Here is a 27,665-nt window from a genome sequence, read left to right as displayed (position 1 = left end):
ATTAATAATGGATGAATTTGAATGTGCATTTATATACATTTGTGCCCCTAATGTGTTGTACCAATATATTACCAGTTATTGAATGTACTGTACTTTTAAAAATAAACACATTTATCTTTCCTTATATTTACATGCAGTTGTCCCCTCTCAGACACTGCTTCATGACCTCAAATAGAGGGCAAGTTGGCATATTGCTTCCATTTCTTGAATGATGTTGGCCCCAGCTGCCCAACAGGAAATGTGTGCCCAAAGGAAAAGGTAGAGGCAAGCTGGTAAAAGCAGCCGACTGTTACTGTCAAGGGCTGTGTCTAGCTTCAGTTACGTATTAAGTATGATTGTCCTAACAACTCTATTTATCTTACTGCTCACCTGGACACTCTGAAAACCATCACTGTTGTCATTGCCATGCAAGTGTAATAACGTCCGCAGATTTTATTGCTGACATCTTGGTTATGGTCTAAAGGCTGTTAATTCTTACCGTAATGTTCATGCATAACATGACTGGCCACATTCACCATGCATGTCATCATGAAGAATGTGCTTCTAAGGAATCGTCCACTATTTCAGTTAATCAGACTTTCGTATACCATGGTTATGCCATTGGATTTGATGTAACAATCTAACCTAGAAATTTTTGAGCTTCTCCAAATTCATGCACTTCCTCTTAAGGGATGTAGCTCCAAGGGGAAAGATGTTTGAACACAGCTGGTGCAGTGTTATCTGCCTGATGTCCTTTCACCTGTCTTGAAAATGCTTCCCATCCATGCATTCCAGTTGGAGAAATCATTTGTCACACTAAAGAGACTATAACAAGAGAAAAAACAAAGGAATTGCCACAAAGTTTCATGAATACCCAGGTGGAAACAGGGTAAAATCAGTGCAAAATAGTGATCTAAAATGATTCATTCAAAAGGAAAAGTAGAAAAGAGGTTTCACCTGCACCTTCTACTCAGGCTGTCTCTGAAATTGGTATGTTTTGCACTTGACAAAATAGCAACGTGATGGCTAAAAAATGATGGAGGCATTTTCTGTGTTCTTTCCCTATTGTGACACCCTACTGTATTTGGATGGATTTGGAATGGGCAGAGAACTGTTAACAGGCTTCTATCCCCATTGCCCACTATTACCCGTAAAAAGCCACACAGTTGAAATAGACATGAAATTTACTTTTGATCGAGGAAGTCTACAGAAGATCATTTACATTGTAGATAAGAGAATTGAGAAGTACTAGATTACATATAAATTTAATTAATGTTACAGTAATGTAATTTAATGTAATTTGTCTTCGTATATAATGTTGGCTGAAAGTATTCAAAAAAGAGGTGGCAGTATTGATCAAAGAAACAATGTTAGCACTGGGGAGAGGAGTTGAGAGATGAAAGACAGTCGATTGAGTTCAAACTGTGCACCATATAGGAACTATTACACTACTAAGTGCATACTACAGGCCACAAATAGCGGGAAGGGTATGGAGGAATAAAGGGAAAGATACAGGTAGATGCAGAGTATTGAGAAGAGATTTCAGTAATCTTACCACGTACTGGTATGATAATAGTTCGAGTGGTAAAGAGGGTAGGATTCTGAAACGTGTACGAGATTACTCTTTTTTTTGTGTTTCTAGCCCAAGGGAAGCTACGGTGGACCTAGTTCTAGGGAAAATTGAATATGCTACAACGGAACAGGGCTGGAGAAGGAGAGGGAGCATTTAGAGAACAGTGATCATGATATAATCAACTTAGTATATTTATGGACATGTTACAGTCAAGCATAAAATCAATAAAAGAAAGAAGATAGCCAACGACTTCAGGAAATATAGTGATGAAGTGGAGATGGTTGAAAATTTTAAGTTTCTAGTTGTTCAGATCACCAACAATCTGTCATGGTCCCTCCATGCCAACGCTATAGTTGAGAAAGACTTCTACTTTCTCAGAAGGCTAAGGAAATATGGCATGCCCACTGCATGTGTCTCCAATTTCTGCAGGTGAAACTTGGAAAGCACCCATTCTAGATGTATCACAGCTTGGTATGGCTCCTGCTCTGACCAAGACCACAAGAATCTATAAAGGGTTGGGAGCATAGCCCAGTCCATCTCACAAATTAGTCTCCCATCCACTGACTCCATCTACACTCCCTGCTGCCTTGGGAAAGCAGCCAGCATAACCAAGGACGCCTAATACAGTGGATGTATTCTCTCCACCTTCTTCCATCAGAAGTACCAACCAATTCAAGAAGAGTCTCTTTCCTGCTGCCGTCAGATTTTTGAATGATCCTATCCTATTAAGCAGATCTTTCTCTTCACCCTATCGGCAACAGAAACGTTAAATTTTGCACCCTATCCTAAGTAGGGAGGTCTTGCTGCAGCTGTATAGGGCATTGGTGAGGCCGCAGCTGGACTACTGTGTGCAGTTTTGGGCGCCGCACCTGCGCAAAGATATTTTGGCCTTGGAGGGAGTGCAGAGGAGGTTTACTAGGCTGATACCGGAGTTGAGGGGGTTGAGCTATGAGGAGAGGCTGAATAAACTGGGCTTGTACTCGTTAGAGTTTAGAAGAATGAGGGGAGATCTCATTGAGACGTATAAGATGATGAATGGGATGGATAGGATAGAGGTGGAGAGACTCTTCCCGCTCAAAAAAGACAGTAGGACTAGGGGGCACAGCCTCAAGATAAAAGGGGGGTGGTTTAGAACGGAGTTGAGGAGGAACTTCTTCACTCAAAGGGTGGTGAATCTCTGGAATTCTCTGCCCGTTGAAGTGGTGGAGGCTGCCTCGCTAAATATTTTTAAGACGCGGGTTGATGGGTTTTTGATAAGCGAGGGGATTAAGGGTTATGGGGAGAAAGCGGGAAAGTGAAACTGAGCAGCGACAGATCGGCCATGATCTTGTTGAATGGCGGGGCAGGCTCGAAGGGCTAGATGGCCTACTCCTGCTCCTATTTCCTATTTCTTATGTACTCTATGAATGGTATGTTTTGTAACAGTTCGCAAGAAGCAATACTTCTGCTGTGTCCCAATACATATGATAAATCAAATCAATTCAAAAAACACATAACTGGAGAAAGTGTGACTTCAGTGATCTCCAAATATTGGTAGGTAATGCAATAATATGTCAATAGGCATGGTTTCTTGCAAACCATATAACAAGGGAAGTAGGAAGGGTTCCAAACTAAATAAAGGGCTGGGGGATAGTTCTGGATAGGATACATGTACAGTAAGAAGCCTCACAACACCAGGTTAGAATCCAACCAGTTTACTTGATAGTAATCCCACAAGCTTTCGGAAACGGTGTCCCTTTGTCAGGTCAAAAAAGACAGTAGGACTAGGGGGCACAGCCTCAAGATAAAGGGGGGGCGGTTCAGAACGGAGTTGAGGAGGAACTTCTTCACTCAAAGGGTGGTGAATCTCTGGAATTCTCTGCCCGTTGAAGTGGTGGAGGCTGCCTCGCTAAATATTTTTAAGAAGCGGGTTGATGGGTTTTTGATAAGAGAGGGGATTAAGGGTTATGGGGAGAGGGCGGGAAAGTGGAACTGAGCCACGACAGATCAGCCATGATCTTATTGAATGGCGGGGCAGGCTCGAAGGGCCAGATGGCCTACTCCTGCTCCTATTTCTTATGTTCTTATGTTCTTATGTGTGTGGAAGGTTCTGATCAGAGAAGGGCATATAAAGTCTCACACAGTTTACAGAATACTGATTAGAATGCGAGTCTTTACAGGTAACCTGCTATTCAAGCCTTAAAGATGCAGACAATGTGAGTGGAGAGAGCATCAGCATGGGTTAAAGAGATGTGTATTGTTTCCAGACAGAACAATAAGTGAGATTTTACAAGCCTAGACAAGTCATGGTGGTTACAGATAGTGCGACATGAACCCAAAATCCCGGGTGAGGCAGTACTCGTGCGGAACTTTGCCGTCAGTCTCTGCTCAGCGACTCTGCGCTGTCATGTGTCGTGAAGGCCACCTTGGAGAATGCTTACTCGAAGATCAGAGACCGAATGCTCGTGACCGCTGAAGTGTTCGCCAACAGGAAGGGAACAGTCTTGTCTGGTCATTGTCGGGCGATGTTCATTCATTCGTTGTCATAGCATCTTTAAGACTTGAATAGCAGGTTAGCTGTAAAGACTCGCATTCTAATCAGTATTCTGTAAACTGTATGTGACTTCTCTGATCAGAACCTTCCACACACCTGATGAAGGGACACTGTTTCCGAAAGCTTGTGGGATTACTATCAAATAAACTGGCTGGACTCTAACCTGGTGTTGTGAGACTTCTTATTGTGTTTACCCCAGTCCAATGCCAGCATCTCTACGTTAGGATATGTGTAGTCAAAGAAAGCAAAATGATTTGGTAGCATTACAAAGCAGTTATTTAGGTAGTGAGACCCAGAGTGTGACAGGAAGGGACAGAATGTACAAACAAAAAAAAAGCAAATAGGGTAAAAAGAGGAAAATTGGTAAAAAGGTAAAATTAATGGCTCTTTATTTAAACACATGTATTTAGCGCAGAATAATTTAATTAACGGCACAATTTGAGGCCAGTGGTATGATCTTATAGCTGTTACAGAGTACAGAGATATAGTTACAAGGAGATCAAAGCTGGAACTAAGTATTTAGAAATATGTGACTTTTCATAAGGACAAGCAAGATAGAATAAATGCAATCGCAAGAAATGATCTTGGATCAGAAGATGTAAAATCCATGTCAGTGGAGTTAAGAAATAATAAGTGGAAGAAGGCACTGGTGGGAGTAGTCTGTAGGCCCCATAACAGTGGCTATATGGAGAACAGAGAATAAGTCGGGAGGTAATGAGGCTGTGACAAAATGTCAGTATTTAATCATAGGTGATTTTAATCTTCATGTGGATTGAGAAGATCACCTTGGCAGCCATGAGGAAGAATCCCAAGAGTATATTTGGCACAGTTTTGTACAATAATATGTTGTGCATCCAAACAGGGATCACGCTATTTTGGATCTGTTAATGTGTAACAAGGCAGGCTTTATAAACAATCTTAGTGTAAAGGATCCCATAATGACCACAACATAGGTAGAATTTTGCATTCAATTTGAGAGTGAGAAGCATGGATCAGAAACAACTGTGCCAAACTTAAAAGTAATTACAATGGAATGAGAGCAGAGTTGGCTGGAGTGGAGTGGGAACGGAGTTTAGCAGAAAACATTGTTGATCAGCAATAGCAGACATTTATGAAAATAGTTCATGATTGACAACGGTGATGCAGTGGTTAGCACCGCTGCCTCACTGTGCCAGGAACCCAGGTTCGTTTCCCGGCTTGGGTCGCTGTGCAGTGTCTGCAAGTTCTCCCTGTGTTTGCGTATGTTTCCTCCAGGTGCTCTGGTTTCCTCCAGAAGTATGCTGCTTAGATGTATTGACCATATTGAATTCACTCTCCATGTACCTGAACAGGTGCTGGAGTGTGGCGACTAGGGGATTTTCATAATAACTCAATTGCAGTGTTAACATAAGCCTACTTGTGACATTAATGTAATCAATAAACTTTAAAGCTGCCAGAGGCAGTGGTAGAGACAGGTACAATTTTTGTCTTTTAAAAAACATTGTGACAGTTACATGGGTAAGATGGGTATAGAGAGATATAGGCCAAATGTGGGCAATTGAGATTAGCTAAATGGTAAAAACTGGGCAACGAGTTGGGCCAACAGGCCTGTTTCCATGCTGTAAACATCTACATTCTAGCAAAGATGTATCCCAGTGAGGATTCTAAGATGGGGAGAAATCAGCCATGGATAACTAAGAAAGTTAAGGATAATATTAAACAAAGAAAAAACAGACACATATTAGTGGTATTGCAGAGACTTGAAAAAGTTTTTAAAAAACCAATAAAAGATGACCAAAAGAAAGGAGGGAGAGCAAACTAGCAAGCAACATTAAAGTAGATAGTAAGAGCTCCTTCAAATGTATAAAAAGGAAGAGAGAGGCCAAAGTGAACATAGGTCCCCTTAGAGAATGAGATTGGGGAAATAATAATTGAAACAGGTCATGCTGCAGCTGTACAGAATCTTAATTAGGCTTCATTTAGAATATTGTGTACAATTCCTCACACTACCAGAAGGATGTGAATGCTTTGGAGAGGGTGCAGATGATGTTTATCAGGATGTTGCCTGGCCTAGAGGGTATTAGCTATGAGGAGAGGTTGGATAAGCTCAGTTTGTTCTTACTGGAATGACAGAGATTGAAGAGTGACCTGACAGAGGTCTACGTGATTATGAACAGCAAGGACAGAGTGGATAGTCAGATGCTCTTTCCTAGGATCGAAAAGTCAAGTACTAGGGGACATAGGAGCATGGGAAAAAGTTTAAAGGAGATTTGTGAGGCAGGTTTTTTACATACGGGGTGGTGAATGTCTGGAACACACTACCTGAGGAGGTGATGGGAGCAGGTACAACTGCAGCATTTAAGGGGCAACTGGACGAATAGATGAAGAAGATGGGGATGGAAGGATATGGACTTTGTAAATGCATACAGTTGTGGTTTAGACAGGCATCATGATAATTGCAGGCTTGGAGGGCCGAAGAGCCTATTCCTATGCTGTACTTTTCTTAGTTCTTTGAAACCAATAAATGGCAGAGGAGTTAAATAAATACTTGCGTCAGTCTTCACTGTAGAAGACAATAAAAGCATTCTAAAAATACTAAATATTCCTGGGATAAAAGTTGGGGGAGGAAAGAAATATAATAACTATTATTGGAGAAAAAGTACTCAGGAAGCTTCCGGGGCTAAAGGCTGTTATATCCCCTGGATATGATGGGTTGCATCCTAGGATATCAAAGGAAGTCACTACAAAGCTAGTGGATGCACTATTAGTAATCTTCCAAGAATCCTTAAATTCTGGAAAAATCCCAGAGGATTGGAAAAGTTGCAATGTCCCTTATTCAAAAAGGAAGGGAGCCAAAAACAGGTAACTATAGGCCAATTAGTTTAAATGGGAAAATGTACATTGTAAAGGATGCAATAGTAGAGATTTTAGAAATACATAATATAATCAAGCTGAGTCAGCGTGGCTTCATGAAGGGAAAATCATGTTTGACAAAGTTATTAGATTTCTTTGGTAACGAGCAGAATAGATAAAAGAGAAACAAAAGATGTAATGTACTGGGATTTCGACAAAACATTTGATCAGGTCCCACACAAAAGAGTCAATGGTGTTGATGGTAGTATATCAGCATTGATAGAGAATTGGCTAACAGAAGACGCAAGAGTTGGGATATGTGGGACATTTTCAGGATGGTGACCTGTGATTAGTGAAGTGTCATAGGGATCCATGCTGGCAGAACAATTATTTACAATATAAATTAAAACTTGGCTGAGGGAAATAAATGTACTATTGCCAAGTTTGTGGAATACACAAAAATAGGTAGGAATGCAAGTGGTGAGGTTGACAGTATCTACAGAGGGATGTAGACAAGTTAAGTGAATGGGCAAAAACTTGGCAGATGGGAAGTGTGAAGTTATGCACTTTAATAGGAGGAGTAAAGGAGCTGAATATTATTTGAGGACCTCATAAATAATTTGCAAAAAGCTAGTATGCAAGTTCAGCAGGTTACAATGTAGATGCAGAGAGGTAGTTTCCCCTTGTGGGAAAGCCGAGGACCAGAGGGCATAATCTCAGGTTAAGGGGTCATCCATTTAAGACAGGGATGAAGAGGAATCTCTAAGGGTAGTGAATTCTTTACCACAGAAAGCTATGGAGGCTGGGTCATTAAGCATGCTCAGAGCTGAGATAGATGTTTAATCAGTAAGTGAATCAAGGTTATGAAGATTAGGTGGGAAAATGTAGTTGAGGTTTATCAGTCGTATTCTTGTTAAACAATGGAACAAACCCACTGGGCTGATTTGGCTTACTGTTTCTCCTACGTCTTCTGGGCAGTCTTCAGAGTTTGATTCAGAGATAAGGCAGCCACATCCCAATGAGTGGAAAAGGAATGTCGTCAAAGACTTAGCACTCTGGATAATTAAAGGTATAGAAGTTAAAATGAAATAGAAAAAGAAGTCTTATGACAATTGTAAAGCCAATAATACAGTGGGGAATCATGTTGAATATAGAATAGAGGAGATTTATAAAAGTAGGAAGTAAAATGGGTCCAAAATGAGATTAGATTAGTAACCTGAAAGTATTTTTGTAAACCTACAAGTGGTTAAAAAAAAAGTCGAATGAAGGATGGGCCAGTTAGGGACCAAAATGGAAATCAAACTACGTACTTTGCATCTGTCTTTACTAGAGAAGATATGGGATGGGATAAGAATAGATAAAGAAGTGTAAGAACTTGCCACTCTGAAAGGAGATATGTCACCCGGTCCAGATTTCATCCTGGATTACTGATGAAACGAAGGATGGAAATTGTGGAGGCTCTTGCTATAGTCTTTCAGTCCTATTTGATTATTTGACTATTTTTTAATTCATTTACGAGATACTATGCCAGCATTTATTGCCCTTGAGAACATGGTGGTGAGCTGCTGCTTGATCTGCTGCAGTCCCAATGGTGTAGGTGTACCCACAGTGTGGTTAAGAAGAGAGAGACCCAGGATTTTGGCCTAGCAACAATCAATGAACAGTGACATATTTCCAAATCAGGATGGTGAGTGACTTGGAGGATTCCAAGTGGTGTTCCCATGTTTCTGCTGCCCTTGTCCTTCTAGATAGTCATGGGTTTGGAAGCTGCTGTCTGAAGAGCCTTGAGTTCCTGTAGTACATCTTGTAGATGGTATGCACTTCTTCCAATGTTCATCAGTGATGGAGGGAGTGAATATTTGTAGAAGGGGTGTCAATCAATTGGGCTGTGGTGTCACACTTCTTCAGTGTTGGAGTGGAAGTGGAATGTATTCCATTGCCTTCCTGATCTGTGCTTTGTAGATGATGGCAAGCTTTGGAGAATCAGCAAACAAGTTACTCGCTGCAGGACCCCTAGCCTCTGACTTGTTCTCATAGCCATTGTATTTATATGGTCAGTCCAGTTAAGTTTCTGGTCAATGGTAACCTCCAAGATGTTGCTAGAGGGGGAATTGAGCAATGGTAATGTTATTGAATATCAAGGGTTGATGGTTATATATTCTCTTGTTAGAGGTTATTGCCCGGCACTTTTGTGGCACACATGTTACTTGCCACTTGTCCACACAAGCCTGAATGTTGTCCAGATCTTGCTGCATTTGGACATGGGCAGCTTCTATATCTGAGGAGTCATGAATAGTACTGAACATTTTGCCAACATCCCCGCTTCTGATCTCCTAATGAGAGTAAGCTCATTAATGAGACGGCTGAAGATGGTTAGGTCCAGGACTACCCCTAGGAACTCCTGCAGTGATGATCTGGAACTGAGATGATTGACTTCCAACAACCAGAACCACCATCTTCCTTTGTCCAGGTATGACTCCAACTAATGGAGAGCTCCCCCCATGATTCCCATTAACTCCAATATTGCTAGGACTCCTTGATGCTGCACTCGGTCAATTGCTGCCTTGATGTCAAGGGCATTTACTACCTTATACAGCTCTTTTGTCCGTGTCTGAACCAAGGTTGTATATAATGATGTCAATAGAGAGTGACCCTGGTGGAACCCAAGCAGATTGTCAGTGAGCCGGTTATTACTGAGTAAGTGCTGCACAATAACATTGTTAATGATTCTTTCCATCACTTTACTGAGAATCAAGAGTGGACTGATAAAACAGTAAATGGCTTGTTGGATCTGTGCTGTAGTCTGCATACAGAATATCTCTAGGCAATCTTTCACATTACCACGTAGGTACCTATGTTGTAGCTGAACTGGAACAGCATGGCTAGGAACGTGGCAAATTCTGGAGCACAAGTCCTCAGTGCCTTTGCCAGAATATTGTCAGGGCCTTTGCCGTATTCAGTGAGATTTTTTTTGATATGTTGAACTGGTTAAAGACTGGCATGTGTGATGTTGAGACCAAGACGGAGAGATAAACCTGCAGCTACAGGTCAGTCAATCAAAGAAAAATAAAGACTATTGAATGAAAGAGTATGAATTTTTTGAAAACAGCTCGGAGAGTAATAATTGCTTTACAGATTGGAGTAAAATGTGTTGAGTTCCCATGGATCAACATCAGGACCACTACTTTTTTCAATATATTACTGATTTAATGCAGAGAAGTGTAAAGTGATGCATTTTTATAGGAAGACTGAGGAGGTGCATTATGAACTGTATGGTGCAATTTTAAATGCATGAACCTGTTGCACAAGGATGTTATTTTTCCAACAAGTCTGTAACATAGTAGCACTTTAGAACTGTCAAATGACCTTTGAAAGTCCATGTGCACATCAATTCCACTATCATCAATCACTCTTCCCATTACTTCAACAAACTTGATCAAGTTAGTCAAACAGATTTTGCCTTCAATGTATCACCTTTTATTAGCCCATAATTTCCCAGGTGCCAGTTAGCTTTTGCCAAATTGGCATCTCGGATGTTTCCCCACCATTGATCTTAGATTGACTGACCCCTTGTAGTTGCCAAGTTTATCTCTCCCAATAATCTTCAGCCGGAAGTGTCAAGTGGAGAAATATTAGAAGGTGACAGGACCAGTGGAGAAGGTTTTTGAAGGAATATAAAACACTGGCTGGGCCTCAGCTGGATAACTGTGTTAAGTCCTGGGCACCATGCTTTAAGAAGGATGCACCCTGGATAGGGTGCAAAAGAAATTTACTAGAATAGTGCCAGTGATAACTAAATCTACGTAGAGAGACTGGAGAAGGTGAGCTTATTCACACAGTGGAGTCTAGTAAGAGGAAATTTGATGGAGATGTTCAAAATCATAAATGACTTTGACGAATGAGAAGAAACTGTTTTTGTTGGCAGAAGGACCAGTAACCAAGGACACCAATTGAAGGTAATTGGCGAAAGAGTCAGAGGCAATATGAGGAAAATTATTTTTATACTATAAATTGTGAAATGAAAGGCATTGCCTAAAAGGGTGGTGGAAGCATATTTAGTAACTTCCAAAAGATAATTGGATATATACTTCAAGGGAAAACATTTACACGGCTATGAGAAAAGGAGATTGAGATTAGTACTGGGTAGCTCTAACAAAGAGCCAGCATAGGCATGATGGGCTAAATGGCCTCCTGCACTGTATAATTCTATGATTCTGTCTTGCATTGACCCTCTATATTTTCCCTTTTTTTATAATTTCCTGTTAATGAAGAACATTTTATGGGGCAAAATGTGCTTCTTTCTATTTTGGGATTCATAGAATTGTCATTGGTTTCAGAGGATTTTTGAAAGATCGATACATTCCCAAGTTGTACAACCAATATTATTCCACACTTCACATCAGGCAGGTTCCCACAGAGAGAAGAGTAGTTGAATCACTCTGGATTTCCCTTGCACACCCATTAGACAGTAGTTGCAAGTAACTGTCATATAGAAAAATATTGCCTGACTGCATCCCAGTAGAAAAGTGCGTAGAGAGATGGAATTTTATTTGAAATCACCTTGCTGTCTCAAGTTAGTTTTCATGACCTTTCACTTCCCTGGGTGATCAGTTGCCTATGAAAATCCTGTCACTGGTAAGTGGTTTAAAAAAATTTGCATGTTAGAATCAAATTCCCCTCGCTCACATGAACTTAATCAAATCCATATGTTTATGTCCACAGAATTTGGATTCGAGGCTGTAGTCAACAATCTGAAGTTCACAGTATCCCCTCAACTTTGTGAATTATATTGCAGAATACAAATCACGATTTGCTAACTTAAAAGAAAACAGTTTAACTTATGAACAGCATATTTTATGGCTTGATTTTGTGGCCCTTGATTTTTTTGTAAGAAATCCTTTAAGTTTAATTGAATTTAAACATAATTTTAATTTATTCTCTGGTAATTGCTGAACTATTCAGTTAGAGTGATGCTGGAGATAAACTGGCTACAGTACAAATTTCCTAGAAGAATTCTTTTAATCATAAGTGTAATCTGGAAATAATTGGTTCGAAGGGTCATTGTAACTAGTTTGAAATGCTGGCCACAATAGTTTAAAAAGTTTTGGGCATGGAGTATGTTGGATCATATGTCTCAAATCCAAATGGTTAAAATTGAGGGTAGTTACAAAAATTGTTGTGAATAAACCGTAAATGCTCAATATTCATGGTGTAAAGCTTTCAAATGAATCTTGGGGTAAGCATTGTTTCTGTTAATTACAGAGATGTCTGTTTGTGATTCTTCACAAGATAATATGTTTGAGAAGCATATAGCACCCTCTGCTGTCTTCATTTTAGAACATCTTGACAGTTCATTTTATCATTACATGATACATGACCATTGACATTAGTCAGTGTTTTGTTCTCCATCAGGTTTGTAGACGTTTCACAGTTTATTGAACATAATTATTTCTCCTTTCAGAATGAAGATGGAACAGTTGACATCAGAGAGTATGTGATTGCCTTGTCTGTAGTGTCAAGACCATCTAAAACTCACGAAACTATTAAGTTGGCATTTACGGTGAGTATCATTGTGCAGTGCATGATTTTGTTTGGACTTGCAATCAAAAATGATTGTCTGCAGTATCATTTTATGAAGCTGATTGAAGTGATCAGTTTTTGGCCCTTGTACCAATGTACCTTCTTTTCAGAAGGCGTTTGACAAGGTACCTCACAAGAGGTTATTGCAGAAGGTAAGGGGGCATGGAGTTGGGGGTAGGGTGTTAGCGTGGATAGAGGATTGGCTGTCAAATAGGAGGCAGAGAGTGGGGGTTAATGAGTGCTATTCGGATTGGTGATTGGTGACTAGTGGAGTGCCCCAGGGGTTGGAGCTGGGGCCTCAGCTATTTACCATTTATATAGATGATTTGGAGGAGGGAACCGAGTGTATGGTGTCGAAATTTGCTGATGACACCAAGATTGGTGGAACGGCAAATTGCGCGGAGGGTGTGGAGAGTCTGCAGAAGGATCTAGATAGGCTGGGCGAATGGGCCAGGAACTGACAAATGGAATTTAATGTTGGCAAGTGCGAGGTGGTCCACTTCGGTAGGAATAATGGTAGGAAGGACTATTACTTACATGGCGAAAAACTGCAGCAGGCGACGGTGCAGAGGGACCTCGGGGTCCTTGTGCATGAGTCACAAAAACCCAGCCTGCAGGTTCAGCAGGTGGTCAGGAAGGCTAATGGGATGCTGGCCTTCATAGCGAGGGGGATTGAATATAAAAGTAGGGAGGTCTTGCTGCAGCTGTGTAGGGCATTGGTGAGGCCGCAGCTGGAGTACTGTGTGCAGTTTTGGTCACCGCACTTACGCAAGGATATTTTGGCTGATACTAGGCTGATACCGGAGTTGAGGGGGTTGAGCTATGAGGAGAGACTGAATAAACTAGGCTTGTACTCGTTAGAGTTTAGAAGAATGAGAGGAGATCTCATTGAGACGCATAAGATGATGAATGGGATGGATAGGATAGAGGTGGAGAGACTCTTCCCGCTCAGAAAGGACAGTAGGACTAGGGGGCACAGCCTGAAGATAAAGGGGGGGCGGTTTAGAACGGAGTTGAGGAGGAACTTCTTCACTCAAAGGGTGGGGAATCTCTGGAATTCTCTGCCCGTTGAAGTGGTGGAGGTTGCCTCGCTAAGTATTTTTAAGACGCGGGTTGATGGGTTTTTGGTAAGTGAGGGGATTAAGGGTTATGGGGAGAGGGCAGGAATGTGGAACTGAGCCACGACAGATCAGCCATGATCTTATTGAATGGCGGGGCAGGCTCGAAGGGCTAGATGGCCTACTCCTGCTCCTATTTCTTATGTTCTTATGATTGGAGGAAATGGTTCGGTTTCAGTACAAAATTAAAGTCTCTTGAAATTCAGCAAAACGTCTTTTAAAAAAGCCATTTATGTTGCAGAAATTAATGCATATCACAGTAGTTTCACATTATGAATATTTTAGTACTTATGCTTGTGTTATGTGCAAAGGAAGAGAACACAGACAAGGATAGACCATTTGACTCATCAAGCTCAACCTTTCATGGGTCTCAGACAATGTACTCTGTCAAAGACTCTACTCAACTATGTTCTTTCCTATGAAAGAAAGCTCTGGGGACAGGACAGTGTTCCTGTTTCCAAACATAATTGGCCAACCTCCCAGGATATTTAACCTTGCGAATTTCATTTTTAACCCTGGTTGGATTGTCTTGCAGAGTTGACATATCCATGGTTCGAGCACCACTGGAACCCCATGTGCCTTGGAGTATTTATTATCTCTATCTATGCTTATCCTTATAAGAGATTATTGGATGATGAACAGGAGTCCTATAATTGCTCAAACTTTGTAAAAACGTAATTGATTTAAATTAATTGCTTATGCTGATGCTTGTTCTGTGTTAAAACAAAAATTACTTTCTTGGTAGGACAGTTGTTCTGACTGTAATCTTGCTAGCTCTTCTGCTTGTGGTTGTAATGCTGCTTCATCAGTGTATGCCAAACAGGCTGCCTACATCTATATTACCTTTGCAACTCTGCCTTTTGTAGCCTTGGAATATATTCCTTTCTCTGTCTTTGAGGGTGTAGAGTTCATGTGAGGGAAGACTTTCATGGTGACCATAATTTAACAGAAAAAGACAGCATACAAACCAATGAGTATCAAAGTTTAAAAAAATTGGGAAAAGTACAGAATTAAAGGCTGTTTATCTGTATGCACTTAATATTTGTAACAACCTGAATAAAGTGGTTGAAGAGATGGTGGATGCATAAGTACAAATCGTCAAAGTTCCTAGACTCTGGAAAGGCACTGGTGGATTGGAAAACTGTATTCAAGAAAGGAGGAAGACCAAAAGCAAGGAACAATAGGCCAGTGAGCCTAGCATCTGTCATTGGCAAAACCCTGAAATCCAGAATTAAGGAAGTAGCTGCAAAATATTTAGAAAATAATGATCCAGTAGTCAACATAGCTTTGTGAAAGGGCAATAGTGTTTGACAAATTTATTGGCATTCTTTGAGGATATAATGAGCAAGGTGGAAAAAGGGGAGCCAGTATACATAGCGTGTATTTAGATTTCCAAAAGACACTCTTAAGATGCCACATAAAAGGTTCTACACAAATTAAGAACTTGAGAGTTATATATTAGCATTGCTAGAGGACTGGCTAACTAACAGGAAACGGAGATTTGTACTGAATGGATCATTTTCAACTTGGCAAACTGTAACCAGTTGAGTTCCACAAGGATCAGAGCTGTTTACAATAAAAATTCATGACTTGGAAGAAGAAACTAAGTATTGTAGCTAAATTTGCTGACAATATGGTAGATAGGAAAGCAAGTTGTGGAGAGAATACTGTAAAAAGAGTAAAGATAAGGGAATATGATTGAGTGGGCAAAATCTGCCAAATTAAGTCTAATGCCAAAAAAAGCTGTACTCCCTACATTGGAGATCTCTACTGCCTCCTGAAGATGTGCAAGGCTAACCCCATCTTATCAGGCAATGGGACCCTGTGTGAGAACCCCTCTGGCTATGTCGAGGGCATCCTGAAACCCATTGTACAAGGAATCTGCAACTCTTGTCATGACACTATGGACTTCTTACAGAAACTCAGCACCCATGGAGCAGTTGAACCAGGAACACTTCTCGTCACAATGAATGTCTTGGCACTCAACACCAGCATCCCCCATGATTATGGCATTGCTGCAACAGCTTCAGTACTCAACACTGACAACTGTCAATCTACAGATGCAATTCTACAACTCAACTGCTTCATTCTGGACCACAACATCTTCACTTTCAACAACCAGTTCTTCATCCAGACACGAAGCAGCCATGGGGACCAAATTCGCACCTTTATACACCAGCATCTTCATGCACAAATTCTACACGATGACATAAGTTCCATCCACCATCAAATTCACCATGGACTATTCTCCAGAATCGGTTTCATTCTTGGACACATGCGTCTCTACTAAGGACGGTCACCTCAGCATTTCACTCTACCACAAGCCCATGGAAAACCTCACTTCTCCAGCTTTCCCCCTAAACGTATCAAAAAAGCCATCCCCAACAGACAAGCCCTTTGTATACACAGGATCTGCTCAAATGAGGACAATTGCAACAGACATCTACAGACACTGAAAGAAGCCCCCATAAGAATGGGATATGGCGTTTGACTCACCAATCAACAATTCCGAAGCGCCACTTCAATAAATTGCACTAACCTCCTCAGAAGACAAACACGAGACACAACCAATAGAGTACCCTTCATCATCCAGTACTTCCCTAGAGCGGACAAACTACAACATCGTCTTCGGAGCCTTCAACATGTCATTGATGAAGACAAGTATCTCGCCAAGGCTGTCCCCCCACCCCGCTTCTTGCCTTCAAACAACCACGCAACCCCAAACAGACCAAACAAACGCAGCAAATTACCTAGCCTTCAACAGGCAAGGGCATTCAGAACAAAGAACAATACAGCACGGGAAACAGGCCCCTCAGCCCTCCAAGCCTGCGCTGCTCATTGGTCCAACTGGACCATTCTTTTGTATCCCTCCATTCCCAGTCTGCTCATGTGACTATCCAGATAAGTCTTAAACGATCCCAGCGCGTTCGCCTCCACCACCCTGCTTGGCAGTGCATTCCAGGCCCCCACCACCCTCTGTGTAAAATACGTCCCTCTGATATCTGAGTTAAACCGCCCCACCCGCCAGCCCCCCCCCCACCCCTTGAACCTGTGACCCCTCGTGTTTGTCACCTCAGACCTGGGAAAAAGCTTCCCACTGTTCACGCTATCTACACCTTTAATAATTTTATACACCTCTATTAGGTCTCCCCTCATTCTCTGTCTTTCCAGGGAGAACAACCCCAGTTTACCCACTCTCTCCAAAGCCTCCACATCCTTCTGGTAATGCGGCGACAAGAACTGGACACAGTATTCCAAATGTGGCCTAACCAACATTCTATACAGCTGTAACATCGGATGCTAATTTTTATACTCTATACCTATAAAGGCAAGCATGCCATTTGCCTTCTTCACCATCACCTCCACCTGTGCTGCCACCTTCAAAGATCTGTGGACTTGCACACCCAGGTCCCTCTGTGTGTTTATACTTCTGATGGTTCTGCCGTTTATTGTATAGCTCCCCCCTACATTAGTTCTACCAAAATGCATCACTTTGCATTTATCTGGATTAAATGCCATCTGCCATTTCTCCACCCAATTTTCCAGCCTATCTATATCCTGCTGTATTCACCGACAATGTTCATTGCTATCCGCAAGTCCAGCCATCTTTGTGTCATCCGCAAACTTACTAATCACACCAGTTATACCTTCTTTATATATATATTTATATATATCACAAATGGCAGAGGTCCAAGTACAGAGCCCTGCGGAACACCACTAGTCACAGACCTCCAGCCGGAAAAAGACCCTTCCACTGCTACCCTCTGTCTTCTGTGGCCAAGCCAGTTCTCTACCCATCTTGCCACCTCTTTTATCCCATGAGATTTAACCTTTTGCACTTCCACTTTACCTGGAGATTGAAAATGGGCAGTGCCCAGGGGATAGAAATCTCCAGATAAAAGGCAGAAAGAACACCAATATCACCGTCACCCAGAGAGCCACCTGTGTGTGCAGCTGTGTCAGGCAAACGTCGGGTGGATGATTTTTACGGTGGCACTGCTGCCTCTCAGTGCCAGGGACCTGAGTTTGATTCTCGGCTTGGGTCACTGTGTGGTTTTCCTCAGGGCACTCTGGTTTCCTCCCGCAGCCCGAAAGACATACTGGTTAGGTGCATTGGCCATACTAAATTCTCCCTCAGTGTACCTGAACAAGCACTGGAGTGGCAACTAGTGGATTTTCACAGTAATTTCTTTGGACTGTCATTCCTTGTCATCAGGGATGTCTGGTAAGTGGCATACTTTCAAAAGTGTGTTAACCAGTCTTCAAGATAGGCACATTCCTCTTAGAGTGAAGGGCAAGGCTGCCAAATGTAGGGAAGCCTGGATGATCAGGATATTGAGGCCCTGGTCAAGAGGAGGCAAGAGCACATGACATGCATAGGCAGCTGGGATCAAGTGAATCCCTTGAAGAGTTTTGGGTGTTTAAGGGGCAGAGTTAAGAGAGAAATCAGAAGAGCAAAAAGGGGACATGAGATTGTTTTGGCAAATCAACGGAGAATCCAAAGAGCTTCTACAAATACATAAAGGGCAAAAGAGTAACAAGGGGAGAGAGTAGGGCTTCTTAAGAATCCACAAGAGATGGGTGAGATCCTAAATGAATATTTCTCATCAATATTTACTGTTGAGAAAAGCATGGGTGTTAGGGAACTTGGGAAAATGAATAGTGATGTCTTGAGGAGGGTACACAGAGAAAGAAATGCTGGAAGTCTTTAAAGCACATCAAGGTAGATAAATCCCCGGAACCTGATAAAGTGTATCCCAGGACGTTGTGGGAGACTAGGGAGGAAATTGCAGTTCCCCTAGCTGAAATATTTGAATTATCAATAGTCAAGGATGAGGTTCCCGAAGATTGGAGAATGGCAAATGTTGTGCCTTTGTTTAACAAGGGCTGTAGGGATAAGCCTAGGAACTACAGGTCAATGAGCCTCACATCTGTGGTGGGTAAGTCGTCGGAAGGTATTTTGAGAGATAAGATCTGCAGGCATTTAGAGACGCAAAGACTGATTAGGGACAGTCAGCATAGCTTTGTGAGTGGAAAATCATGTCTCTCAAATTTGACTGAATTTTTTGAAGGGGTAACCAGGAAGGTAGATGAGGGCAGTGCAGTTGATGTTGCCTACGTGGAATTTAGCAAGGCCTTTGACAGGGTACCACATAGTAGGTTATTGCATAGGGTTAAATCTCCATGGGATCCAGGATTAGGTATCTAAATGGATACAAAATTGGCTTTTTGACGGAAGCCAGAAGGTAATTGTAGAGGGTTATTTTTCAAACTGGAGGCCTGTGACCAGCGGTGTGCCTTGGATCAGTCTGGGTTTGCTGTTATTTGTCATTTATATTAATGATTTGGATGAGAATATAGGAGGCATGATTAGTAAATTTGCAGATGACATCAAGATTGGTGGCATAGTGGACAATGAAGGAAGTTATCTCTGTTTGCAACAGGAATTTGATCAATTGAGCCATTGGGCTGATGAATGGCAAATGGAGTTTAATTTAGACACATGCGAGGTGATGCATTTTGGTAAATTGAACCAGGGCAGGATTTATTAGTTAATGGTAGGGCGTTGGGGAGAGTTACAGAACAAAGAGATGTAGGGATACACGTTCATAGCAGCTCCTTGAAAGTGGAGTTATAGGTGGATAGACTGCTGAAGAAAGTTAGACTGCATTAGAAAGTTTTAGATTGGCTAGGAGGGAGTTGAAGAGGGAGTTAAGAAGGGCTAAAAGAGGACATGAGATGACTTTGGCTGATAGGATTAAGGAGAACCCTAAGGCGTTTTACAGGTATGTCGAGAACAGAAGGTTGGTTAGGGCAAGATTAGGGCCAGTTACAGACAGTAGAGGGAAGTTGTGTGTGGAACCGGAGGAGATTGGAGAGGCGTTGAACCAATATTTCTCTTCGGTGTTCACGCAAGGGGACATGAATGTAGCTGAGGAGGACACTGGGGTGCAGGGGTGTAAAATAGATAGTATTGCAGTTGATACGGGGGATGTGCTGGATATTTTAGAGGGTTTGAAAATAGATAAGTCCCCTGGTCCGGATGGGATTTACCCTAGGATTCTCTGGGAGGCAAGAGAGGTGATTGCGGAGCCTCTGGCTCTGATCTTCAGGTCGTCGTTGGTCTCTGGTGTAGTACCGGAAGATTGGAGGACAGCAAATGTTGTCCCATTGTTTAAGAAGGGGAGCAGAGACTTCCCTGGGAATTATAGACCAGTGAGTCTTACTTCTGTGGTGGGTAAGGTTTTGGAAAGGATTATTAGAGACAGGATTTATAGTTATTTGGAGAGTAGTGAATTGATTAGAGACAGTCAGCATGGTTTTGTAGCGGGTAGGTCGTGCCTTACTAACCTTATCGAGTTCTTTGAGAAAGTGACCAAAGAGGTGGATAGGGGTAAGGCAGTTGACGTGGTGTATATGGATTTTAGTAAGGCGTTTGATAAGGTTCACCATGGTAGGCTTCTGCAGAAAATGCAGATGTATGGGATTGGGGGTGATCTAGGTAATTGGATCAGGAATTGGCTAGCAGATAGGAGACAGAGGGTGGTGGTTGATGGTAAATATTCGTCATGGAGTTCGGTTACAAGTGGTGTGCCTCAGGGATCTGTTTTGGGGCCACTGCTGTTTGTAATTTTTATTAATGATCTGGATGAGGGTATAGTTGGGTGGATTAGTAAGTTTGCTGATGACACCAAAGTCGGAGGTGTGGTAGATTGTGAGGAAGGGTGTCATAGTTTGCAGGGTGACTTAGAAAGGCTGCAGAGCTGGGCCGCGAGGTGGCGGATGGAGTTTAATGTGGAGAAGTGTGAGGTAATTCATTTCGGTAGGAATAACAGATGTGTTGAGTATAGGGCTAACGGGAGGACTTTGAATAGTGTGGAGGAGCAGAGGGATCTAGGTGTATGTGTACATAGATCCCTGAAAGTTGGGAATCAAGTAGATAAGGTTGTTAAGAAGGCGTACGGTGTCTTGGCGTTTATTGGTAGGGGGATTGAATTTAGGAGTCGCAGCGTCATGATGCAACTGTACACAACTCTGGTGCGGCCGCACTTGGAGTATTGTGTGCAGTTCTGGTCCCCACATTACAGGAAGGATGTAGAGGCTTTGGAGAGGGTGCAGAGCAGGTTTACCAGGATGTTGCCTGGTATGGAGGGGAGATCCTATGAGGAGAGACTGAGAGATTTGGGGTTGTTTTCGCTGGAAAGAAGGCGGCTAAGAGGGGACCTTATTGAAACATATAAGATGATTAGAGGTTTAGACAGGGTGGATAGTGATGGCCTTTTTCCTAGGATGGAGAAAGCTAGCACGAGGGGGCATGGCTTTAAATTAAGGGGGGGTAGTTATAGGACTGATGTCAGGGGTAGGTTCTTTACCCAGAGGGTGGTGAGGGACTGGAATGCCCTGCCAGCTGCAGTTGTAAATGCACCTAGTTTGGGGGCGTTTAAGAGATCTGTGGATAGGTTTATGGACGAAAAGGGATTGGTTTAGATTAGTGGGTTAGTGTTGTTTTTTTTAAAAGCTGGTCGGCGCAACATCGTGGGCCGAAGGGCCTGTTCTGCGCTGTTATGTTCTATGAAGAAGGCATTCGGCATGCTTGGTTTCATCCGTCAGAACATTGAATACAGGAGTTGGGACATCTTGTTGAAGTTGTACAAGACATCGGTAAGGCCACACTTGTAATACTGTGTACAGTTCTGGTCACCCAATTATAGAAAGGATATTACTAAACTAGAAAGAGTGCAGAAAAGATTTACTAGGATGCTACCGGGACTTGAAAGTTTAAGTATAAGGAGGGACTGGATAGACTGGGTCTTTTTTCTCTAGAGCGTAGGAGGCTGAGGGGTGTTCTTATAGAGGTTTATAAAATAGTGAGGGGCACAGATCAGCTAGATAATAACTTTTCCCAAAGGTAGAGGAATCTAAAACTAGAGGGTGTAGGTTTAAGATGAGAGTGGAGAGATACAAAAGTGTCCAGAGGGGCAATTTTTCTCATAGAGGGTGGTGAGTGTCTGGAACAAGCTGTCAGAGGTAGTAGTAGATGTAGGTACAGTTTTGTCTTTTAAAAGCATTTAGACAGTTACATGGGTATAGAGGGATATGGGCCAAATACAGGTAATTGGGATTATCTTAGGGGTTTTAAAAAAAAGGGCAGCATGGACAAGTTGGGCTGAAGGGCTTGTTTCCATGCTGTAAACCTCTATGTATGACTATCGGTTTATTGGTCCAAGTCCTTGAATGTGGCAAGTGACCTTTATAACAGGGAAGATCAAGACACTAAACAAAACCTTTATTGGTATCTATTGCTGCCTATTCCAAAGCCAATTTTCAATCCAACTTGATTGTTTCTTAACAATTACTTAAGTATTAAATTTTAACAGGCTGTGCATGGAACTTTCTTTAGTGCTTTCTGAAATTCCCAATTATGTTTACCAATAACACTCATCCTGTAATTTTGTTTCTTCCTTAAAGAATTCCACTTCATTTACATGCACAGCCCATGACTTAAATCTAAATTGGCTACAACTTAGTTTCTGCACAATTTGGAAGAACACGCTACATGATGTTGCAAAATACTCTTGTCCGTTTTCTCTGCCATTAAGCTCATCTGAATTTTTTTCAAATAGAATTTTTGTTCCTTCTCAAATTACTCAACTATTATTCTTTCTAGCTCCTTCACAAAAGGCTTGCTAAAACAAAGACGAGTCTGCATGCAAGTAGAGAAATAGTTAAATTATTTTCATTGGGGCAATCTGTTCCTATCTGCAGTTGATATGCAGTTTCAGCCAATCACGTTCCTCGTCTACAAAGATCAAACACATTTTAATTAAGGACTCATCATTATCCTTTTCTGTTGTGACCTATTGTTTTGTATTTTAAACGAAGTTTCCTTCCTGTTGGATTTAATTTTTTTTGTCCCGGTGAATTTGGTTTTGGTAGAAGCACGCTTTTATTTGAGAGAATAAAACGATCCTCACTTAAAGCTACACTTCAAGAATTTAGGAAACAATGTTATGAGTTAGTAGAAGACCTTTTACTGCCATTTTGTGTTCTTGGATCGCTTCTTTACTGTTTTGCAAGTTTGCTTCAGTGCATCCAGTTCTGTTTGTCACTCATCATTCCACAGAGATTGAAACTTCCAGAGCAATCAAATATTTTCTGTTTGATTTGATTTATTATTGTCGCATGTATTAACATACAGTGAAAAGTTTTGTTTCTTGTGCGCTATACAGATAAAACATTCCGTTCATAGAGTGCAGAATATAGTGTTATAGTCATAGCTAGGGTGTAGGGAAAGATCAACTTAATGCAAGGTAAATCCGTTCACATATCTGACAGCAGCAGGGAAGAAGCTGTTCTCAAGTGGGTTGGTACATGACCTCAGATCTTATATCTTTTTCTCGAAGGAAGAAGGTGGAAGCAAGAATGTCCGGGTGTGTGGGAACCTTAATTATGCTGGCTGCTTTGCCAAGCCAGTGAGGAGTATAGACACAGTCAATGGATGGGAGGCTGGTTTGCGTGATGGATTCGGCTACATTCATGACCTTTTGTAGCCATACCAAGCTGCGATACAATCAGAAAGAATGCTTTCTATGATGCATCTGTAAAAGTTGGTGAGAGTCGTAGCTGATGTGCCAAATTTCCTTAGTCGTCTGAGAAAGTAGAGGCGTCGGTGGGCTTCCTTAATTATAGTGTCAGTCTGGGGGGACCAGGACAGGTTTTTGGTGATCAGGACACCTAAAAATTTGAAGCTTTCGACCCTTTCAACTTTGCCCCCATTGATGTAGACAGGGGCATGCTCTCCTTTCAACTTCCTGAAGTAGATGACAATGTACTTCATTTTGTTCACTTTGAGGGAGAGATTATTGTTGCTGCACCAGTTCACCAGATTCTTTCTCATTTCTATACTCTGTCTCGTCTTTGTTTGATATCCGACCCACTATAGTGGTGTCTTCGGCAAACTTGAAAATCGAATTGTTTCATCCTATCAGATGCTGTGTCTTAAGCAAGCATCATTGCAATATTTGCATTTTACCTACTACAGAGTTGATGATATTTTCGATAAGCTGTTGTTTAGCACTATTTATCCTCTAATTCTTAAACTCCAAATGTTTCAATTTTGACTTTAATAGAAATACAATTGTTATTCACTTCCATCACAATTGAAATGGTAAATATTAGGAAAGAATACAAACACCCATGTTGAGCAGGATGCACGAGCAGAAACTCAGTCCATATTGTGGTATTTGATCAACTATTCACAAAGTCACAAGATAAATGCAGATGCGAAAGGCTATCCAGTCCATTAACCCTGAAAGACCCTACCCATAGTTACCCATCTTAAAAGGTTCCTGGATAATCATCCCAACCATCCTAATTGGAATAAAATGAAAGCAAAATACTGCAGATGCTGGAATCTGGAATAAAAACAGAAAATGCTGGAAAATCTCAGCAGGCCTGACAGCATCTGAGGAGAGAGAATAGAACCAAATTTTCTGGTCTGGATGATCCTTCGTGAGAGCTACAAGAAAAAAATCAGAAAAAATTTGTACTGTGAGGTAGTGGGACTGTAATAGGACAAAGGGAATGTAAATGAGGATGAAGAAGGCTCGGAGAGGTGCTAAAAGTGTCCAATAAATGATGAGAATATGTGAATGATAGAACAGATGCACAGATAGGCAGTTGCCCTTGAAAAAGCTAAGGATCCTTCCATAACAATGCAGTTTTCTATTTCATTAGAAACTTTGGGCATCCATTTTCCAGCCTCAGAATGTTCCTGGAGATCAATCTTTATTTTCAGGGGTATAACTTCTGATACGGAAGAGTGCTCCCAGAGATAATTTTCATTTTCAGGCAGCCCATCACCTTTCTTCAATAGTGAGTCAGTGAAGTTGGACACTTGTCAATATAGCACCCAGATGCTGGGCAGCACGGTAGTACAGTGGTTATCACTGCTGCCTCACAGCACTAGGAACTCTGATGCAATTCCCGGTTTGGGTCACTGTCTGTGCAGCATCTACATGTTCTCTCCGTGTCTGCGTGGGTTTCCTCTGGGTGCTCTGGTTTCCTCCCACAGTCCAAAGACGTGCTGGTTAGGTGCGTTGACCATGCTAACTTTTCCCTCAATGTACCTGAACAGATGCCTGAGTGTGGCAGCTAGGGATTTTCACGGTAACTTCATTGCAGTGTTAATATGAGCCTAATAACACTAATTAATAGAAAAAAAACAGTAGACTGTGCCATTCAGGCATGCCCTGCCACTTAATATGGCATGAAAAACCCAGGTGCATAATTAATAGATCAGTGGTGTGATTCCCTGCAGCGTCCACATTCTCTTCCCTGCTCCCCCCCCCCCACCCAACCACAGTCTCAAACTGGGAGAATTCACCCTTAATTTCTTTCTAAGTTGGAAGAATATTACTTCTTTAAATTTTTATCACTGTTTTTTCTAACAATAGTTAGCAGCTTTGGCTGCTTTCATTTCCATTTGAAGTTTGTTTTGCCCCAGCATCCATTTAATCTATCTGGAATGATTAACATTAATGACAGCAAGCGTAATTTCCTTTTTAGATTAACTTTCCTTTGTTGCCTGATATTTAAAATATAAAATCATAAGTTACATTGATTCGATGTTAAATGTCACAATAGCATCAGGTTCATGCATTTTCCAGTTATCCAATTTTGCAAGTGATTAACCTTGTTCAGTTTCAAGATGGAATATATAAACCTTTAAAATCAAGTTATAGATCCATGAGGAATTCAAGGAATTAGTTTGCCTCAGCCATGTATTATCCAATGCAATGGAATCAACATACAGTAAAACGCCTCTACATAATTGCTTAATTGTATATATTTGTGGCACATTGCTATTTTGTTCTTGTGCATTATGTATTATTTCTGTTATCTATATGGGAACGTTTTACATTTCCTTAATAGATGTATGAATCAGCTGAACAAACTATAACAGAAGATGACTTGGCCTGCATTCTGAAGACTGCTTTGGGGATAAATAAGCTTGATGTGTCAAGCTTATTTGAAGCTATTGATGCTACTCAGAAGAAGAAGATCAGTTACAGTAAGTGTATATCATTCACCTGATTGAAGCCAATTAAAATATATATTAGCAGTTAAATCTCTACTTACCTACTCATAATGTAACTAGATTTCTGTCAAATGCTGTGAAGTTGCTCTGATGATTTACTAGTGCATGATTTTTGTTAGCTCCATAATTATGAAACTGTAAGGTAGCTTGCCCCACTGCATGCAAAGCCATTTATCTTCTATTTTTACAAATTTAGATTCCCAGAATGAAGTATAATTTATTAATTTCACCTGAAAATTGTCAGATTACTAACTTGTTCAGTGCCTCAGAATTTGGATTTTCAAGATTTGTTTTTCTGCATCAATAGAGAGATGGTTTGACATGTTTCATTTTCAATCAACAGCTAAAAATATAATTTTGTAAATTATCAAATGAAAACCAGAAAAAGCATATTTAAAAACCAAATTAACAAATTAGATTGAATTCTGAAAGCTTACACGTTTTCATAATTTCCCCCCCTCAAAAAAACCTCAATCCCCAACTCACCCAATGAAACTAAATCTGGCAAATATAACAATACAAGAAACAAATAGGAGTTCTGGGAGTGTGCAGCAGACCAGACTGCATGCATCTTGAGAGACATGGGCAGTAAATATTTTATTGCTGGTACTTTTTATCTGAATTGGAAAACATTACAGATATATTAGGTATTGAGTAGGTGCAGAGAGAGATGAGGAGCGGAAAGAACAAAAGGGAAGGTCTGTAGGCTTGTGGTAGGGTGGATGGCAGGAGTGATTCGATCAGCAGAAGAATCATTACCAGCACTTCTCATTCAATGACTATAATCAAAAATTATTTCACTCAATTTCGAGTCTGGAAAACTATAAAATAGCTTAATAAAGTTTATTGAGCTAAAGACATGCTGGTTAGGTGGATTGGCCATGCTAAGTTCTCCCTCAGTGCACCCAACAGGTGCTGGAGTGGGGCGACTGGGAATTTTCATAGTAACTTCATTGCAGTGTTATTGTGAGCCTACTTGTGACTAATAAATAAACTTTATTAAACTATTTTGTAGTCTTCCAGACTCGAAGTTGAGTGAAACAATTTTTGATCATAGTCATTGAATGAGAAGTGCTAGTAATGATTCTTCTGCTGATTAAATCACTCCTGCCACCCACCCTATCACAAGCTTACAGACCTTCCCTTTTGTTCTTTCAGCTCCTTGCCCCTCTCCTTTCTCTGCATCTACTCAATACCTAATATATCTGTAATGTTTTCCAACTTAGATAAAAGTACCAGCAATAAAATATTTACAGGCCATGTGTCTCAAGTTGCATGCAGTCTGGCCTGCTGCATATTCCCAGTATTCCTATTTATCTTTTGTATTGTTATATAGTGACCCAAGCCTGGAATCGAACCTGGGTCCCTGGAGCTGTGAGACAGCAGTGCTAACCACTGTGCCATCGCGTTGCCTCCCAGATGAAAGATGAGGTGCTGTTTTTCCAGCTTCCATTGAGCTTAATTAGAGTGGAATAGGAGGCCAAGGTAGAGATGGATTGTGTTGGGGATTGAAATGACAGAGGACCAGAGGGTCATCATGGTTGCAGACTAAATGGAGGTGTTAAGCGAATCTGTCACCCAGTATGGGTTAGATCTCCCTAGAAGGAGGAGAAAACCTACAGAAGTACGTAAAATCACAGTTCCACTCTGAAGGAGTGTTTGGGGCCCGAGGCAATGGTGGGGGAGGAGGTAATACTCTTGTGATTGCAGGGAAAGAAGCTGCATCAAGGGAAAGGCATTTTGGAAATAATTCAAGAATGGACATTGTAGTCAAACGGAAAAGAAATTTGGCAGAGTGTGGAGTGGAGGGGTGTTGTAAGATGTATTTGGTAGCATCCCTCAGACGGTGACAGGAATTGACTATGATTGGATTGAACGTAGAACCTAGTGTGGCTAGAAGGTGAAGATACAGGAAGCCCTAACTTGGTTCTGATAGAGAGGGGAATGGAT

General features: G+C 41.3%; 1 protein-coding gene across 3 annotated transcripts in view; it reads left to right on the top strand.

The window, feature by feature from the left end:
• Window positions 1–27,665, top strand: part of lpcat1 (lysophosphatidylcholine acyltransferase 1) — a 181,561-nt gene that overhangs the window by 141,593 nt on the left and 12,303 nt on the right. For all 3 annotated transcript variants that reach the window (XM_080205155.1, XM_080205164.1, XM_080205173.1), the window contains exons 12-13: window positions 12,379–12,477; window positions 25,550–25,688. In XM_080205155.1, the coding sequence (XP_080061281.1) occupies window positions 12,379–12,477; window positions 25,550–25,688 (238 nt within the window). The remainder of the gene's footprint in view (window positions 1–12,378; window positions 12,478–25,549; window positions 25,689–27,665) is intronic.

This window comes from Carcharhinus amblyrhynchos, chromosome 2 (genome assembly GCF_965287045.1).
Source record: "Carcharhinus amblyrhynchos chromosome 2, sCarAmb.v2.hapA, whole genome shotgun sequence".
In the NCBI taxonomy this organism is placed as follows: Eukaryota; Metazoa; Chordata; class Chondrichthyes; order Carcharhiniformes; family Carcharhinidae; genus Carcharhinus; species Carcharhinus amblyrhynchos.
Note: the sequence above shows the minus strand (reverse complement) of the source record. Positions and strands in the feature narration are given on the sequence as shown.